We start from the raw sequence: 17,719 nt of genomic DNA on the forward strand, positions 1-17,719 counted from the left end.
AGTTGACGATTTTGGAAGAACGATAGAAATATTCGAAGAAACGAAGAAGAAAATGGTATCTGGATGTGTAAATCTACAAGAAAATGGCAAACTAATTTTCGAAAGTGGTTGAAAACAAGTCGAAAATGTCAAAATCAGTCATTTCTTATAAAATGTTAGCCCCGCCCACCCGCCCTTGTTTTCTTGGAAGATATGGCCTTTGCCAAAAACAGCTTATCTTATTAAGTACTAGCCCCGCCCACCCCCAGTCTTGTCATTCTAAAGACTAATTTTATTTCTCCTTAGAATAAGGTCATTCATACAGTCAGACCGGATGAAATCAATCACTGAAGTAAAGACAGGGTGGGTGGGCGGGGCTAATTATGTCCATCTATGGAGTGAGAATGGAAACTAATTGAATCTAGGATGAGCAAAAAGTAAAAAAAAGCGCTAATCCAAAATTTTTTGTTATACTATTTGCCACTGTAACTATAAAAAATGCTATATTTCAGTTGACGATTTTGGAAGAACGATAGAATAATTAAATTAAATAAGATGTCACTGATTCGATAATTGAAGTATTGCTCCCATAATCTAACAAAGTTAATGCCCGATTTCTTTGTTTCAACAATTCTTTAATAGAAAGGATTAAAACAATGCGTTAAAAAATCTTAGAAAATATATGCAAGCACTACGTCAGTGAATCCCTACCATTGTAAAAATTCTTCCATAAATTGAACTTTCTTAGCGAAATTGATGTTTCAGTTGCATTAGATCCTGCTCTGTAACCTTATAAATATTATAGTCAACTTTACAATATTGCGTAAAATTCCCCTCAGAGTTTCTTCATTTTAGTGTTATTCGCCATGAACGACACAGTACTTCTGACTCTAATCCTGCACTTGTTAGTGCCCATGATGGTGAGATTAATCGCTTATTATTTTCAGCCTTAATTCGAATGATTTTCATTCCTACCGCTCCAGATAACTTCATTCAGTGACCCATCGACAAACATGGACTTGATGAAGTGCTTCTCGGAAAATGACATATGCAACAAAACGGAAATTGATGTCGATCAAGAAGGGAAGTTGAAGAACATTCTCGATCTTTATCCAGTTTTGCACTCGTTTTTTACCAATGGAACCGTCTACGAAACACTGGAGATAATTCCTGATGATGGTACTCCAAAAAATGGTAGGTACGTCAGACTAGTGGTAAAGTTTAAGTTGGACAGACGATGATACCCTTGAACCAATTGTTAACAAAGATAAATGTATTTAGGTTCACCGATTGATATTGTTCCTGGAGGTACGCCAGCTGAGTACCAAAGTTTATGTTGGACAGAAGATGTAACGTATGTTCCTTCCGCGGTAAGAACTGTCAACTATAGACATACACTTATTGTTAACGCAGATAAATATAAGCAAATCGTAAAGGGTAAAATATGCAGGTGAGTAGTCACTACAGACTTAGTAGTTATCAATCAATTTAATGTATTTTCTTAATAGAAAATCGGCAGGCAAAAACCACTGCACGAGCTTGTCAGGGACGTACCGACAAACCCAATGTGAACAAAGATATAGTACTATTACTCTGTTGGGAGTAGATGAAGAGACCGAAAAACCGGAGTACGTTAGGGTGAATGTACCAAGTGACTGTGTATGTACTGTAGCGAATATAGAACATTAAAGTTTCGTTGTCAATTGTTCACACTTTAAAGAAGGTGTTATTTTAGTTATTTACTATAATTGCATGCGTTAATGTTTTAAGAAGAACTAATTAAGATTGTAATGTAGGTGTATGCTAATGTCCCTCCTTGATAGTGGCAACAAGAAGATAAATATTATTGCTGCTTTATGCTAATTTTTGTGTTTGTTAAGAACATGTTGCACGTTTTAATAAATTGCACGTTTCTGTTTTATGTTGTATCTTTCTTAATTACTCATGTTTCATTAGGTGTTTTATAAAGTATGACAACATCGACTGTCATATTTCAGTTTCCCATATCTTTTCGCTTTAATTACTCTTTATATAGTAGGGTTGGCCATGAAAATCTAGTGAGTGTGTTGGTATTCGATACAGAAGAATAAAAATTCCCTGAGCTTTTTCGTTAAGGAACAAACACTCAAATTTCACTTAAATATTGTTTTTATATTAATGGGGGTTCTACATACGACTATTGTCGCATGCCACATTTAGCATCTCGTCTTTAATTCTCAGTTATCAGTTCGTTCTGCGCGCCCACTCTTCTTATAAATGGAAATTTCGACCTTTGTGAACAGCCTATTTCCATATCTTAGAACTTCTTTTTTCAATTTTTTTAAGATTACTAAAAGGTAAAAGACAACAACCTTGCTCTAGTGCTTTGATGGGTTTAGCTCTTCTGAAACATTTTTCCGGCCTTAAGGGGACTCGCTAGACGAGGTATAACATTTTTTTTTGTTTTTTTGTATGAAAAAATGATATTAATATAGATGTATCAAAATCCCAGAAAACAAAAATTTTAAATCGCAAAAATCAAGAATCGGAACATTGAAGAATCGAAAAACCGAAAAATCGAGAAATTAAAAAATACCAGAACTGAAATTACGAAAAATTGGAAAATTGAATAACTGAAAAAGCGAAAAATTGGAAAATCGAAAAGTGGAGAAGTCGAAAATTCGAAACATCGAAAAATTCAAAAACTCAAATATCAAGAAATCGAAACACGAAAAGATCGAAAAATCGAAAGCCGAAAAGTTGAAAATACGAAATATGCCAAAATCGAAAAATCGGATTAAAAATAGAAAAATTGATAAATTTAAAATTGAAAAATTTAAAACTGAAAAAAGAAATCGATAAATCGAAAGATCTATAAATTGAAAAATCAAAAAATCGAAATCTCGAAAAATTGAAAAACTTAAAAATCGAAAAATTTTAAAACTGAAAATTTGAAAAACCGAGAAACCGAAATACTAAAAAACTCAAAAATTTAAAATTAAAAAATTCCAAAACTGAAATTACGAAAAATTGGAAAATTGAATAACTGAAAAAGCGAAAAATTGGAAAATCGAAAAATCGAGAAGTCGAAAATTCGAAACATCGAAAAATTCAAAAACTCAAAACATCAAGAAATCGAAACACTAAAAGATCGAAAAATCGAAAGTCGAAAAGTTGAAAATACGAAATAGGCCAAAATCGAAAAATCGGATTAAAAACTGAAAAATTGATAAATTTAAAATCGAAAAAAGAAATCGATAAATCGAAAAATCTATAAATTGAAAAATCAAAAAATCGAAATCTCGGAAAATTGAAAAACTTAAAAATCGAAAAATTTTAAAACTGAAAAATTGAAAAACCGAGAAACCGAAATACCAAAAAACTCAAAAATTTAAAATTAAAAAATTCCAAAACTGAAATTACGAAAAATTGGAAAATTGAATAACTGAAAAAGCGAGAAATTGGAAAATCGAAAAATCGAGAAGTCGAAAATTCGAATCATCGAAAAATTCAAACACCCAAACATCAAGAAATTGAAACACTAAAAGATCGACAAATCGAAAGTCGAAAAGTTGAAAATACGAAATAGGCCACAATCGAAAAATTACAAGTTACAAAAAAAAGCGACCAAAAATAAGATTGTGGCTTTTTTGTCAACAGAAAAAAGTGACTTTTTGTCCAAAAAAGAAAACAAAAATAAGTCACAAAAATGCCACAGAAAAACAAGAAAGACGTCCACACAAAAAATATGTTATATTTATATTGCAAAAAGCCAGTAAAAAAGATTACAAAAAAATGCACCATAAAAAAAAGATCAAAAAGAAACAAAAATTGCGATTAAAAAAAGTTATAAAAAAGTAACAAAACAAAAATAAAAATGGATTATAAGAATTCCATAAAAGAGGGACCAAATTCTAAAAACAAAACTACAAAAAAGGGCTACAAAAAATGTATTATGAAAAAAGACGACAAAAAACTCACAAAATATGCGATAAAAAAAACCGACAAAAAAAAAGGTTGTAGCTTGCTTTGTCACAAAAAAAGATAACAAAAAGTCATAGAAAAAAATCGTAAAAAATGTATTAAAAAACGCCAAAAAACAAACTAACAAAAAAAGCGATAAAAAAGCGACAAAAGACGATTGAAAAATGTCAAAAAGAGGCGACAAAATAAGAATTTAAAAAAATACATAAAAAAAGTGACAAAAATGGTTAAAAATTGGACAGATGAGAAAAAGGCTTTTTTCCTCGCAAAAAAACGATTAAAATTACGTTAAAGGTGACAAAAAGACGCCAAATACAAAAAATGCGACAAAAAAGCGATAAAAAATGCCGCAAAAGCCGACAAAACAGAATAAAACACAGATTATAAATAAGTGCCACAAAGAGATGGTAAAAAATTTGAAAAAACACAACAAAAATATGAACATTTTTCGATTTTTCAGTATTAGATTTTTTAGTTTTTGGTTTTTTCAATTTTTGATTTTCAATTTTAATTTGTAATAATAATTTTAATTTTTACAATTTTTCACTTTTTCAATTTTACGATTTTAGAAAATTTCCATTCTTCAATGATTGCACTTTTAAACTTTTTCATTTGTTCGACTTTCAATTTTTGGTTCTTCAAATTTTCGATTTGCAGTTTTTCGTTTCGCTTTTTCAATGTTTTTATTTTATAATTATTCATTTTTTTTCAAAGTAAAACTTTCCAATTTTTGGATTTTTCATTTATTCATTTTCATTTATTTTATTTTTTAATTTTTCTGTTTATAATGTTTCGTTTCTCGGTATTTAATTTTTCAGTTTTTTATCTTTATCAATGGATCTCTCCATGTTACAATTTTTCGGTTTCACAATTTTTGACTTTTCCAATTTTTCGATTCATTCATTTTTCCTTCTGTCAATTTTTTTTAAGTTTCCCGACTTTTAGTTTTTCAATGTTTCAATTTTTCGTTTTTTGGGTTCTTAGACTTGCAATTTTTTAATTTTCCACTTTTTCAATTTTCAATTTTTCGAATTCGAATAAAAAAAGTAAAAATCAAAAAATTGGAAAAAACCGAAAATCGAAATCCGAAAAGATTGAGCAATCGAATCATCAAAAAATCGGGAAATCGCAAAATAATCCCAAATTGACATGTTGAAAAACTGAGAAATCGAAAACTTGAAAAAAATAAGACATTTTAAAAATCGACTAACCCAAAAATCAAAAATCAAAAACCTGAAAAATTAAAAATTTAAAAATTCGAAAAATGAGTAAATCGAAAAATCTAAAATTTAACAAATTGAAAAATTAAAATATCGGAAAATTGAAAAATCCAAAATCTAAAATTTAAAAATCGAAAAGCCGAGAGTCGGAAATTCGAAACATCGAAAAATTCCAGAACTGAAATTACGAAAAATCAGAAAATCGAATAACTGAAAAATCGAAAAATTGGAAAATCAAAAAGCCGAGAAGTCGAAAATTCGAAACATCGAAAAATTCAAAAACTGAAAAATCGGAAAATTTAAAAACGGAAAAACTGAAAAACCGAGAAGGCGAAAAATTGAAAGATCAAGAAACCGAAACTCCATAAAACTAAAAAATTTAAAAATCCAAAAATTGAAGTATCAAAGAAGTGAAAAATCGAAATATCGACAAATTGAAAAATCTAAAGCTTTAAAAATTGAAAAATTAAATACCAAAAAACTGAATAATCGAAATAATGAAATTTCCCAAAACTGAAACATCGAAAAATCTAAAATTTAAAACACTGAAAAATTGAAATATCGAAAAATCGAAAAGCCGAGACATCAAAAATCCAAAATCGCGAAAACTGAAAAATCAAGAAATTGAAAAATTCCAAAAGCGAAACTACGTAAAAATTGGAAAATCGAATGATTAAAAAAAATTGTAAAAAAGAAAAGCTAAAAAATCGGAAAATTACGCTACCAATTTTTCTAACCTCAAAACCACTTACGTAACCAATTATTTATTATTATATGGTGATTGTGTGAACTTGAACTTGTTTTTGTCATCTTTTTAGGTTATAAATACACCAAAAAATAGGTAAAGAGTCACAACAATAAAATATTAAACATACGTTTAAAGTCGGTTTTTTATTTACTTTATTTTTATTTTTTTTGCAATTCCATGAGTTTTCTACTTTTAATTTTTGAATTTTTTATTCTGCAATTTTTCGTTTCGGTTTTTCAATGTTTTCATTTTATAATTTTTCCGTTTTTTCGAAGTAAAAATTCCAATTTTTGGATTTTTCATTTAATTAATGTTTCGTTTCTCGATATTTAATTTTTCAGTTTTTCGATCTTTCCATGCTACAATTTTGACTATTCTATATGTACGTTTTCGATTTTACAATTTTTGGATTTTCCAGTTGTTCGATTCGTACATTTTTCCTTCTGGCATTTGTTAATTTTCCACTTTTTCAGTTTTTCAACTATACGAATAAAAAAATCAAAAAATTGCAGAATTGTAAAGTCGAAAAGTTAAAAATGAAAAATCGAAAAAGTAAGAACGAAAAATTGGAAATCAAGAACTTGAAAAATTGAAGAAAAGAACAATAAAAAAATCGAAAGATTAAAAACCAAGAAACTTAAAAATCTAAGAGTGAGATTTACCAAACAGAATCCTTTTTTTGAAGCTCTTTTTGTCACCTTTTTTGTTTATTAATTTTTTTAAAGTATTCATATTGTTTATTTATCTTCTCGTAGTCTTCTTGCAGAACCCCTCACCAGCGTCGTCCCAGAATCGGACCTATTTTTCCGCGACGAATTCGAACCCCTCGACTGCGAAATGAAAAAAATGACCCTGTTAATGGACTTCGACAAGCCTTCCACCAGACACAAAACGGCTTCTTTCGACAACTTACTAGAATACGACGACGTTCGGTAACAAAACCAAAAATTTTAACCAAAAATCGTAAAACAAACAAAATTCCAGTATTTCTTTAGCGTCCATGTCCTCCAGATACAGCGAAAACTCGCGATACTCCGCTAGAGTCCAGAGCACCGCCACCAACGAAAGCATCGAGTACGAACACTTGAAGCCCTGCCTCTTAACCATCGAAGCCCTTAGTACGTAAAAAAAACTAATTTTCATAATATGACAACGTTTTCTAGGACACTACAAGAAGCACCACAACAAGAACTTCTACCAATCCCAAGTCGAGGAAAAAATCTACGAGCCCGGCATCATCGCGTCCAGCGAGAGGTGAATCAAACCAAAATAAACCAACTCCGTCTAATATTATTATTCATTCAAGAGTTGTGCGAATGTTGGCAAAAATTCTGCATGTTGGAATGGACCCAGACAGGAGTAGTGCTTGCTATCAACCAACTATTTTTACGTGCTCGTCCAAAACCCCGTTCTTTTTCGAGCTCTTCTCGAGGACCATGTGGCTTCTTTCGAAAACGCGACGCGAAATGAAAGCTTCCACCATTCACGACTACGATAAAGTTTGTACAAGTTGATTCCGACCAGTTTGACCTGGCTTAACCCATCGTTGTTTGACGCACTAACATGCATACCCTTCCAGGTCGTCTACGTCTTATCAAAGCAAGTAAAGCTTGTCTTAGACGAGAAACCCATGGACTTGAAAAAATTAACGGAAAAGTTCGCGCAAATTAGCTATTAGACGGTCATGGAGATATGGCAGGTATTTCAGGCGCGACGCCACTGACTACATTGCTACTGTTTGTGTTAAATATGCAGTTAAGGGGACTCGCTAGACGAGGTATAACATTTTTTGGGGTTTTTGTATGAAAAAATGATATTAACATAGATGTATCATACATCAAACTGCAGCTTTTTCGTATTCTAGAGCGCAGAGACCAGTTCAATCAACTAAAAAAATATGGCTGAGAAATATCGTAAAAAAAGCACCATTGTATGTTTTCTTCTCAAGTTTTTTGGGTCATAACCATCATAGAATCGCTTGAAAATTCGCACATGGATAAAATATCACTTTTTACAGGGCGCAGAGTCATTAAATGTTTGTTAGTGGTACAATTTGTTTAAATAATAATGTGTTTATTAAAATCAAAATATACCACAAATTAATGCAAAATACGTCGAATAATTTTAACAGGAATATCAGAGGAAAATTAATGATCTATTGGTTAGCAGAGTTTTTAACAAAAACTAACAACAAAACATAATAGGCATGCAGTCGTCACGTTTCCGATAGCGAGGGAAGTACCTACTGTCTAAACTCCGATTTTTTTTATTTTCCCATTTCTCCATTTCTCAATTTTTCGATGTTTCAGTTTGGGATTTTTTCGCTGTTTCGATTCTTTGATTTTCCTTCCATTTTTAGGTTTTTCAATATTTCAGCTGTCAGATGGAACAGTAAAATATTTGCAATGTTGTTAAAAGAAGGTTCGAAATTGACCTCAAGTTGGTTTTCAGATTAGGCACAAACAAAATGCACGTATCATGTAGATGATAAACCGCTAGCCAAAATTTGATTGACCTTCCTCAGCAACAAAAAAAAATACGTAAATGTATTAAAATTTTACGAATTTTCGATTCCTCGTTTTTTTATGTTTCGATATCTCATTGTCCGACTTTTAGATTTTCCCATTTCTCAACTTTTCGATGTTTCGATTACTCGACGTCTCGATTCTTCAGTTTTCATTTCTTCATTTTGTTAATCCTTTATGTTTCTTCAATTCTTCAGTTTTCTATTTCTCGATCTTTTGATGTTTAGATTTCGCGATGTTTTGGTTTTCCGATTTCCAGGTTTTTCAAGTTTTTCATCTTTCGGCTTTTCGATTTAGGTACCGATATTCTAATTTATCGATGTTTGGATTTTTCAATTTTTCGATTTTAAAATTGTTCCATTTTTCGATTTCTGAATTATTCACTTTTCTCTTCTTTTTTTTGGACATATTAAGATTTTTTAATTTGTGATGATTCGAATTCTCGATCTTCGGACTTCTCGGTTTTACATTTTTCAGTTTTTGAATTATTCCATTCTCGATTTATCAAATTTTCGTTTTGATTTTTCAATTTTTCTATATCGATTTTTTGAATTTTAATTTTTCAATTTTTGGGTAATTTTTTCCATCTTTCGATTTTCCACTTCTCGGGTTTGAACTTTTCAATTTTTTAGTTTTTTCGATTATTCCATTTTCCAACTCTTTGATTCTTCAATTTTTTGATTTCTCGATTTTTCGATTTTTTAAATTTTTCCAGATTTTCAATTCTTAATTTTTCAATTTCTCGATCTTTTCATGATTCAATTTTTCGATTTTCCGAATTTTCTTTGGAATTTTCAATTTTAGATTTTTCGATTTCTTGATTTTTCAGTTCTTCTATTCATTATTTTTTCAAATTTATAAGTTTTATACTTTTCATTTTTTTAATGATTTTTCCGATCTTCCGATTTTTCGACTATTCAATTTCTCGATTATTCGATTTTTCAATTTTTTATTTATTCGTTTTTTAAATTTTCCAAATATTTCTAAGTTTAGATTTTCCGATTTTTCCACCTCTGGGATGATTTATCAATCTTCCATCTCGATGTTTCGACTTTTTCTAAATTTTCGCTTTTTCATTTTTTTGATTCTTTAATTCTTCGGTTTTTCAATTATTTGATTTTTCGACTTTTCGGTTTTAAACTTTTTAAAATGGTTCGATTTTTAGATTTCCCGAATTTTCAAGTTTTGGATTTCTGAGTTTTTTCCACTTCTCGGCTTTGGATTTTTCAGTTTTTCGATTTTTCAGTTTTTCAATCTCTTCGATGTTTCGACTTTTTCAAATTTCCCGCTTTTTCAGTTTTTCGATTCTTTAATGTTTCAATTGTTTGATATTTCCATTTTTCGGTTTTTCGCTTTTTCAAATAGTTCGATTTTTTGATTTCCCCATTTTTCAAGTTTTCAATTTCTTAGTTTTTTCGTTTTTAAAATTGTTCCATTTTTCAATTTGTCGATTTCTCAATTTTTCAACATTTCAACTTTCGGATTTTTTTAATTTCTGGATTTTTCAATTTTTCGATTACTCATTTCGTCAACATATTAATTTTTCGATTTCTTAAATTTTACATATTTCTATTTTTCTATTTTTCGAATTTGCAGTTCCATTTTTTATTTTTCAAATTGTCGATTTTTGATTTTTAATTTTTTTTATTTTTTTAGAGGAATAAGTCGTCTGCCAAAATCTATCTTATCTTAGAAAGTTCTAGCCCCGCCCACCCAACCTTATTTTCTTGGAGCATATGTGATTGTCCAAAATCAGTCTTATCTTGACATATACTAGCCCCGCCCACCCACCCCTATTATGTTTAAGAATATATCATTTGCAAAAATTGGTCTCATACTTGCTAAAATAAGATTATTTTTGGCAGATGACCTATTCTTCCAAGAAAATAAAGAGTGGGTGGGCGGATCTAGTACCTTGACGAGTATTAATTTTTGGTGATTCCATTTTTCGACTTCTCGGTTTTTCAAAATTTCGACTTTCCAATCTTTCAATTTCTGGATTGTTCAATTGCAGAATTTTTCGATTTTTCGCCTCTTCGATTTCTCGATCTTTCAATTACATCCTCTAATTTTTGTTCGATTTTTCAATTTTTCGATTCTTTAATTTTTCGATTTTTCAATTGTTTGATTTTTCAGTTTTTCGGTTTTTCGCTTTTTAAAATGATTCGATTTTATGATTTCCCTATTTTTCAAGTTTTCGATTTCTTAGTTTTTTCGTTTTTAAAATTGTTCCATTTTTCGATTTTCCGATTTCTAAGTTTTTCGGCTTTTCGACTTTAAGGTTTTTCGATTAATCAAATCAATCTTAGAATTTCGTGATGTTTGGAATTTTCTTTAGAATTTTCAATTTTTAATTTTTTGCATTCTTCAATTTTTCAGTTTTCGGTTTTTCAATTTTTTAATTTTTCAATATTTCAATTCTGGGATTTTTCAATTTCTGGATTTCATTTTTCGATCCTTCATTTTTTCGATTTTTTCAATTTTAGATTTTTCGATTTCTCGATTTTTCAGTTCCTCTATTTTTCATTTTCCGACTTTTCGGCTTATGGATATAATCTTGCAATATCTTGGTGTTTTGAATTTTCAATTTTTGGTTTTTCTATTTTTAGATTTCTCAATTTCTCAATTCTTTCAATTCAAATTTTTTCAAATTTATAAGTTTTACATTTTTAATTTTTTTATGATTTTTCCGATGTTCCGATTTTTCGAATATTCAATTTCTCGATTATTCGATTTTTCAATTTTTTATTTATTCGTTTTATAAATTTTCCAAGTTTTTCGAAGTTTAGTTTCTCCGATTGTTCCACCTCTGGGCTTTTGATTTATCAATCTTCCATCTCGATTTTTTTATTTCCCCATTTTCAAGTTTTCGATTTCTTAGTTTTTTCGTTTTTAAAATTGTTCCATTTTTCGATTTTTCGATTTCTAAGTTTTTCGAGTTTTCGACTTTCAGGCTTTTCGATTAATCAATCTTAGAATTTCGTGATGTTTGGAATTTTCTTTGGAATTTTCAATTTTTAATTTTTTGCATTCTCCAATTTTTCAGTTTTCGGTTTTTCAATTTTTTGATTTTTCAACATTTCAATTCTGGGATTTTTCAATTTCTGGATTTCATTTCTCGATCCTTCATTTTTTCGATTTTTTCAATTTTAGATGTCTCGATTTTTCAGTTCCTCTATTTTTCATTTTCCGACCCTTCGGCTTATCGATTTAATCTTGCAACCTCTTCATGTTTTGAATTTTCAATTTTTGGTTTTTCGATTTCTCGATTTCTCAATTCTGGGACCTTTTTCAATTTTAGATTTTTCGATTTCTTGGTTTTTCAGTTCTTCTATTCATCATTTTTTCAAATTTATAAATTTTACATTTTTCATTTTTTTAATGATTTGTTGTTGTTGATGAAATTTTCGCCACAGTTGGATATTCTCACCTATGAAAAAAGAAAATTAAAAAATATCAGATCACTATCAGACAAAAAACTAAATCATCAAATCAGTTTATCCAACTTAAAGAAAAAATATCAAAGCCTACTTTACTATACATATAAAGATCGCGAATGGATAAATACACAGAAATATTTTTTTTAGTTATGCGCTATTTACAAAATGATTAATTTTAATCATGGTTGGCTTTTCAGCTTCCGGCTTGTGGTATGGCGGTAGATTTCGATTTGACACTGCGGTACAACACCTTGGGAAATTTATAGATGCATTACGTCAGTGAATCGGGCTACCGTTTTTAAAATTCGTCCATTAGGTTCAGTTTCTGACGCGAATTTGATGTAGCTGCTACTTTGCGTTCGACATGAACCACACAATACTTCTGATGTTAATCCTGCAGTTGTTAGTACCCATGGTGAGACAATTAATCAACTTTATTTAGAATGAGTTTAATAAACCTCAATTCAGCTAACTTCGTCCCGTGGCCGGTATCAAAAGCGCAAATTGCCCCTGATAAACAACGGCTGCATCTACAAACACAACATATGCAACGAAACCCAACTTGATCGTGGTCAACAAGAGGATGTAAAGAAGATTCTTGATCGTCATCCAATTCTAGACTCGTTTTTTACGAATAAAACTGTCTACGAAACACTGGAAAAAGCTCCTGATGGTAGTGACAGAAGTGGAGGATCGCCGGATGAGTACCAAAGTGTATGTTGGACAGACGATGTGACCTTTGTTCCGTCTTCGGTGTTTACCGTCGACTCTAAATTTATGTACATTGTTAACCAAGATAACCGTAAACAGATCGTAAGGGGCAAAATATGCAGGTGAGTGTGGCAAAATTTTGAAATGTTGTATTTATCACCGTATTCTTTGAACAGAAAATCGAAACACAAGAGCTATTGCACGACTTTATCGGGTTTTGGGACTTACCGGCACGCCAAATGTGTACAGAGATGGAGTACTATTACAATGTTGGGAATAGATCAAGATACCGGAAAACCTGAGTACGTTCGGGTGAGTATACCAAGTGACTGTGTGTGCACTGTCAGAAATAAAGAAGATTAAATTTTCGTTCACGACTATTAGTATGTTAAGTATTATTAGTATCAATTTTTACAATTTTACTAAAGTTGTTAATGTGTAAGGTTGTATTAATTTCATCTGTAAAAATCGTGTTGAAGTTGACAGAAACAATTATATTGGTAGTGAGAAGAATAAGACCACAGTTATTTATGTGTGTTACACGGTTCAATAAATTGCTTGTTTCTGTTTTATATTGTTTTTCCTCCTCTTCCTAGTCTCCTCTTCCTAGTCTGTTAATTCTCTATCTTAGATTTGTCCCAACCCCGTTCCTACGAATCCCTAGAGTTTAAATATAAATTTTCTCTTAACCTGGGAAAATTGTGTCTAGTTGGGTGAAATCAATATTTAATATTACATAATACAAAAATGTTTCAGATTACGTTTACAAACAATTTTAAAAACTAATATCGAACACTTGTGTTGCTATTTAAAAATATTGATGACGTCATATTAGAGGTCACGCCCACTCAGATCAGTCAGACCATTCTTTTGCCCAAGTAGAAGCTAAGCTTTCATGTTTTCTCGACGTTTCATGGCCCCTAGAGTATGAAAAAATAGGTGACCCGTTTCCGTCTGAGTGTCGTCTAAATTAATTTGTCTATTCATCCCCTTCAATGATTAGATGACGTTCTCTCAAAATTTGTCATTTTTTTTTAATTTTATAAAATACTTATGTTCTTGTGGGTTATGACCCCGCCTTGATTTTTACCCAAGGGCACTCAGATTTTCGCAACACGATCTAAACTTCATAACATTTTACAATTTAAGTTAGAATAGACAATAATTTATAAATAGTCTTCCTCATTTTGCTTCCCGACTTCAAAAATATACACTAAGGAAGTATTTTTCTGGGCTCCATGCTTTAAATGGCCACTTTCATGTTTTCTAGACGGTTCATCACCCCAAAAATACGAAAAATTGCTTTCCGGTTTCCGTCTATCTCTATTATCTATGTCGATTTTTATTATAGATACCGGGTGTCCGGAAAATGGCCGATTAACTCTTCAGTACGTTATGCACGACGGTTTCGAGAGTCCCAAAATAATAATAGATTTTTTTTATGATGTAGATTAAGAACAAAACGTAGGCTCCTAATTTTTCCAAATTTTGATAATTTTTTGTAAAAGTTAGTCATGAGTATTTAGTTAAAACTGATTTTGGCAGATGACATACGTTCTAAGAAAAGAGAGGGTGGGTGGGCGGGGCTAGTACCTGCTATGATAAGGGTGATTTTGGCAAATGAGAGGCCCTGTAAGAAAGGAGAGGGCGGGTGGGCGGGGCTAGTACCTGCTAAAATATGATCGATTTTGGCAAATGGCACCCTCTAAAAAAAGGAAGTCATTTACCAAATTCAGCCTTATCTTAGCAGATACTAGCCACGCCCACCCACCCTTTCTTAAGACTAAGATTTTACAAATGACATATTATCTCTAAGAAAATAGAGGGCGGGCGGGTCAGCCTAGTACCTGCTAAGATAAGACCTGATTTTAGCAAATGATGTATCCTCTAAGAAATTTAATTAAGTTTAAGGGTGTTGGGAGAAAATAATGAATGTCACATTTAAAATTTTTTTTAGCTATTAATGATTTTACACAAATTCAATGAGTATTGTTTTTAAAGTTCTATAACCCCAGACGTTGGTAGTCCTTAATAATATTACAAATATCTTGTGTGCGATAAAACATTGAAGTGGCTCCACCCACCGACACGGTTTTCTTTTTGGTCACTCATTTTATTGGACGAAAAAGTAAAACTAACCCCACCCACCTCCGCTTTTGGATGTCATAGTTTTTTTTGATTAGATGAAGGCTGAAGTTTTCTATGCCAAATGACGAACTAGACTTACAAAAATGGACTTTTTTTTCTTCTTAATATACATAATCTTCACAACAAAAGACTGAAAACATGTTTAAAATGGTAAATTTTATTTCTCACACTTCTCTACAAACTTACCATTTTAAACAAATTTTGAGTTTCTTAGGCAAAATACAAACCCCGCCCACCCGCCCTCATCTCAGTTGTGATGAATTGTCTTATAGGTCGTGAGCCGAGGGGCGGAGCTTAATTGGAAAATGCTTATTTCTCATCAAGAAACTACCATGTCAAACATGTTTTTAAGTATGATGTTGAAAGAAAAGTATACATGTTAAAAAAAAAAGTTAAAAATAAGCCCCACCCACCCGCCCTAACATCAAATGTGACGAATTGTTCATTGGTTGTCCGACCAAGGGGCAAAGTTAGTAGTTGAAGTTACCCGGAATCAATATGAGGATGTCAATGGTGTAATTTCCAACGTAAAGTAAGTATTTCTTAAAGCTCATTTGAGGATTCACACCTTCCGGGAAGCCTTACCGTATTGTTCATTGCCTCCAGAACCTGTTCTGACAAGATGGAGTTCATGGATTGAAGCGGTAATATAATATTGCGATCATTTTGGTAATTTTTCATAGAACAATAAGGATTTTGCAATTAAGCTCCGCCTCCTTGCTGACAACGAATAAAGAAAAATCGTTAGAAATGGGACAGGGCGGGTGGGCGGGGTGTATTATTTAACTTTTTTTTTCTTCTTAATATACATAATCTTCACAACAAAAGACTGCAAACATGTTTAAAATGGTAAATTTTATCTCGTACACTTGTCTACAAAATTTACCATTTTAAACAAATTTTCAGTTTCTTGTCGTGAACAAAATACAAACCCCGCCCACCCGCCCTCGTCTCAATTGTGATGAATTTTCTTATTCGTCGTGAGCCGAGGGGCGGAGTTTAATTGCAAAATCGTATTTCTCCACAAGAAACTACCATATGAAACATGTTTTTAAGTATGATGTTGCAAGAAAAGTATTAATTGTCTAACTATGGGTGGATTCATAAACCACAAATACAGGAGTATGATATTTAATAAAATTTAAACACTACATATTTACTATGCAAAATTGAGAGGGGTCGCCACGTTGTAGTTTTTCTTAGTCATCATTATTGGAAAGATTAATGTTACTAAGTAAAATTTAATCGCGATTATTTACGACTTTACATTTTTAAAAATCACAAAAGTTTTACCGTGCTGATAATTATTTAACTAATTTATCGTTCATTGTTCTCGTGCTTGATCTTTAAATATAGATGTTCGGCAACCAGTTAAACTTATCCATAGAAATACATTACACTCATTTTTTTTTTTTCATATTTATTATCATATATTAATTTTGAAATAGTCTGATCACTAAATTTTACAAAAAAGTCAAAAATGTCTTTTTTTTTTGGTTTATGTAATCTAGATTATAGAGAATTTTTTATTATTTTTTAGGACCTCCGAAATTCCCGAACATACCGTACTGAAGATTTAATCCGCCATTTTTTAGACACCCCGTATTTATATTTGAAAATATATAATAATAATTTTTATACTAAAGTGAGATAAAGATGAGTAATCGTCTAGACTTGCATTGGATTGAATAGGTATAGTACAAAAACACAGAAAATGATTTGGATGACATCAGTGTTATTATAAACATATACTTAATAGTTGACTCCACGTTCACACTTCAGCTACGTTGCCACGTGTAGTACAGTTGTGAAACCATCCAATGTGTTGAAAATTAAAAGAAAAACACTTTGATACATATTTTGGATTATTTTTCTCAAAAAAAAAAATAATTTCAATTATTATCCTACTGTTATCAATTATTACATAATTTTGTTTTAAGAAATCTGTCAGCCATGGTGACTTTCACTCGGATCGGTTTCCTGCTCCTGCAGCTCTCCTACGTCGTAAGTACCCAGCGCACTTCCAATGCCTTTTTGACATTCCGACTAGTTCGCAGACTCTCAAACTCGCTACAACAAGGGTACACCGCACGATGTCGAAGACTGCATGTTTAACATCTGCGAACGCGTTGCCAATTACCCGGAGGCGGAGGTCTCGAACTTGATCCAGAAACACTCGGCGTTGCAGTCGTACTTCGGAGGGAGGATCATCCAGCCGTCGAGGGTGATGTCGCTAGGGAGTAGGTACTACGACGAAGGGCCGACGCCCTTCTGCGAAACCAAAGACGTGTCGGTCGTCCCCAGGCAGATGTCGGACATTGATGGGGCGACGAGGATCATCGCCAACGTCGAAGGGTTTTCCCAGGTGGTGACGTACCAGGTTTGCCGGTAAGACGCAGTCGCGGATTGAGCATGCTTTAGTCATTTTTTAGTGAAAAATAATTGGTTGTTTTTCAGGTATGAAAATGGAGGACACTGCGGTCTGGAGAGTATTGTTGGTTTTAAGGCGACCTGTTTGCAAAAATTCAACGATATTAAGCTGGTGACGGTGAATTATCCGGATGAGGGGTTGGAGTTCCGGACTTTTAGCATACCGAGTACCTGTGTCTGCACTTACACCAGGATTGACGTCTTTATTTAAATATTTACACAATATTTTATATTTCATTACCGCTTTGGATGTACCTAAATAATAATAATAAACAAAATTGGTCGAACAGTAAAATATTTGCAATGTTAATTTTAAACCTATAGTTTGGAAATCATCCTTTATTGCGTATGATGAGAGAGGCTAATCGGCTGGTAAATCACGATCAATTTCTATTGTTTAATACAACCAAAGGGAAATTTAAGAATAAAGTAAGAAACTTGTTAACCTCTTAGCTTGCGTCTAAACTTGTTAAGAATATATATTCTGTTCTGTATGTTAGAATATGTTTTGTTAAATTTTGTTAAATTTAGGTATATTTACTCAGGTTATTTTAT

The 17,719-nt window shown here is 31.7% G+C and overlaps 3 protein-coding genes across 3 annotated transcripts; all 3 read left to right on the forward strand.

Annotated features, from left to right (window-relative positions):
- Positions 1-845: 845 nt before the first annotated feature.
- On the forward strand, positions 846-7,609 carry LOC135128908 (uncharacterized). Its single transcript, XM_064055986.1, has 9 exons — positions 846-899; positions 963-1,173; positions 1,261-1,429; positions 1,488-1,607; positions 6,666-6,842; positions 6,895-7,028; positions 7,074-7,164; positions 7,217-7,409; positions 7,490-7,609. Exons 1-9 carry the CDS (start codon positions 846-848, stop codon positions 7,586-7,588), a joined length of 1,248 nt encoding a protein of 415 aa, XP_063912056.1. The 3' UTR covers positions 7,589-7,609.
- Positions 7,610-12,141: 4,532 nt separating this feature from the next.
- On the forward strand, positions 12,142-13,158 carry LOC135129058 (uncharacterized). The gene is made up of 3 exons (XM_064056139.1): positions 12,142-12,290; positions 12,344-12,708; positions 12,763-13,158. Exons 1-3 carry the CDS (start codon positions 12,240-12,242, stop codon positions 12,947-12,949), a joined length of 603 nt encoding a protein of 200 aa, XP_063912209.1. The 5' UTR covers positions 12,142-12,239; the 3' UTR covers positions 12,950-13,158.
- A 3,345-nt stretch (positions 13,159-16,503) lies between these two features.
- On the forward strand, positions 16,504-17,459 carry LOC135129059 (uncharacterized). The gene is made up of 3 exons (XM_064056141.1): positions 16,504-16,738; positions 16,785-17,122; positions 17,192-17,459. The coding sequence occupies exons 1-3, from the start codon at positions 16,688-16,690 to the stop codon at positions 17,373-17,375; spliced, it is 573 nt and encodes a 190-aa protein (XP_063912211.1). The 5' UTR covers positions 16,504-16,687; the 3' UTR covers positions 17,376-17,459.
- Positions 17,460-17,719: the final 260 nt, after the last annotated feature.

Source organism: Zophobas morio, unplaced genomic scaffold, assembly GCF_036711695.1.
Source record: "Zophobas morio isolate AGI-343-1 ecotype UQ-CSIRO unplaced genomic scaffold, CSIRO_AGI_Zmor_V1 ptg000014l, whole genome shotgun sequence".
Taxonomy (NCBI): domain Eukaryota; kingdom Metazoa; phylum Arthropoda; class Insecta; order Coleoptera; family Tenebrionidae; genus Zophobas; species Zophobas morio.

Excerpts from the sequence above, each read along its gene's own strand:
- LOC135128908 (XM_064055986.1), top strand. The coding sequence starts at position 846 with ATGAACGACACAGTACTTCTGACTCTAATCCTGCACTTGTTAGTGCCC. Across the intron at positions 900-962 it reads ACTTGTTAGTGCCCATGATG|ATAACTTCATTCAGTGACCC; the intron begins GTGAGATTAATC and ends CTACCGCTCCAG. Across the intron at positions 7,410-7,489 it reads CCATTCACGACTACGATAAA|GTCGTCTACGTCTTATCAAA; the intron begins GTTTGTACAAGT and ends ATACCCTTCCAG.
- LOC135129058 (XM_064056139.1), top strand. The coding sequence starts at position 12,240 with ATGAACCACACAATACTTCTGATGTTAATCCTGCAGTTGTTAGTACCC. Across the intron at positions 12,291-12,343 it reads TGCAGTTGTTAGTACCCATG|CTAACTTCGTCCCGTGGCCG; the intron begins GTGAGACAATTA and ends ACCTCAATTCAG. Across the intron at positions 12,709-12,762 it reads GTAAGGGGCAAAATATGCAG|AAAATCGAAACACAAGAGCT; the intron begins GTGAGTGTGGCA and ends TTCTTTGAACAG.
- LOC135129059 (XM_064056141.1), top strand. The coding sequence starts at position 16,688 with ATGGTGACTTTCACTCGGATCGGTTTCCTGCTCCTGCAGCTCTCCTAC. Across the intron at positions 16,739-16,784 it reads TCCTGCAGCTCTCCTACGTC|TTCGCAGACTCTCAAACTCG; the intron begins GTAAGTACCCAG and ends CATTCCGACTAG. Across the intron at positions 17,123-17,191 it reads GTGACGTACCAGGTTTGCCG|GTATGAAAATGGAGGACACT; the intron begins GTAAGACGCAGT and ends GTTGTTTTTCAG.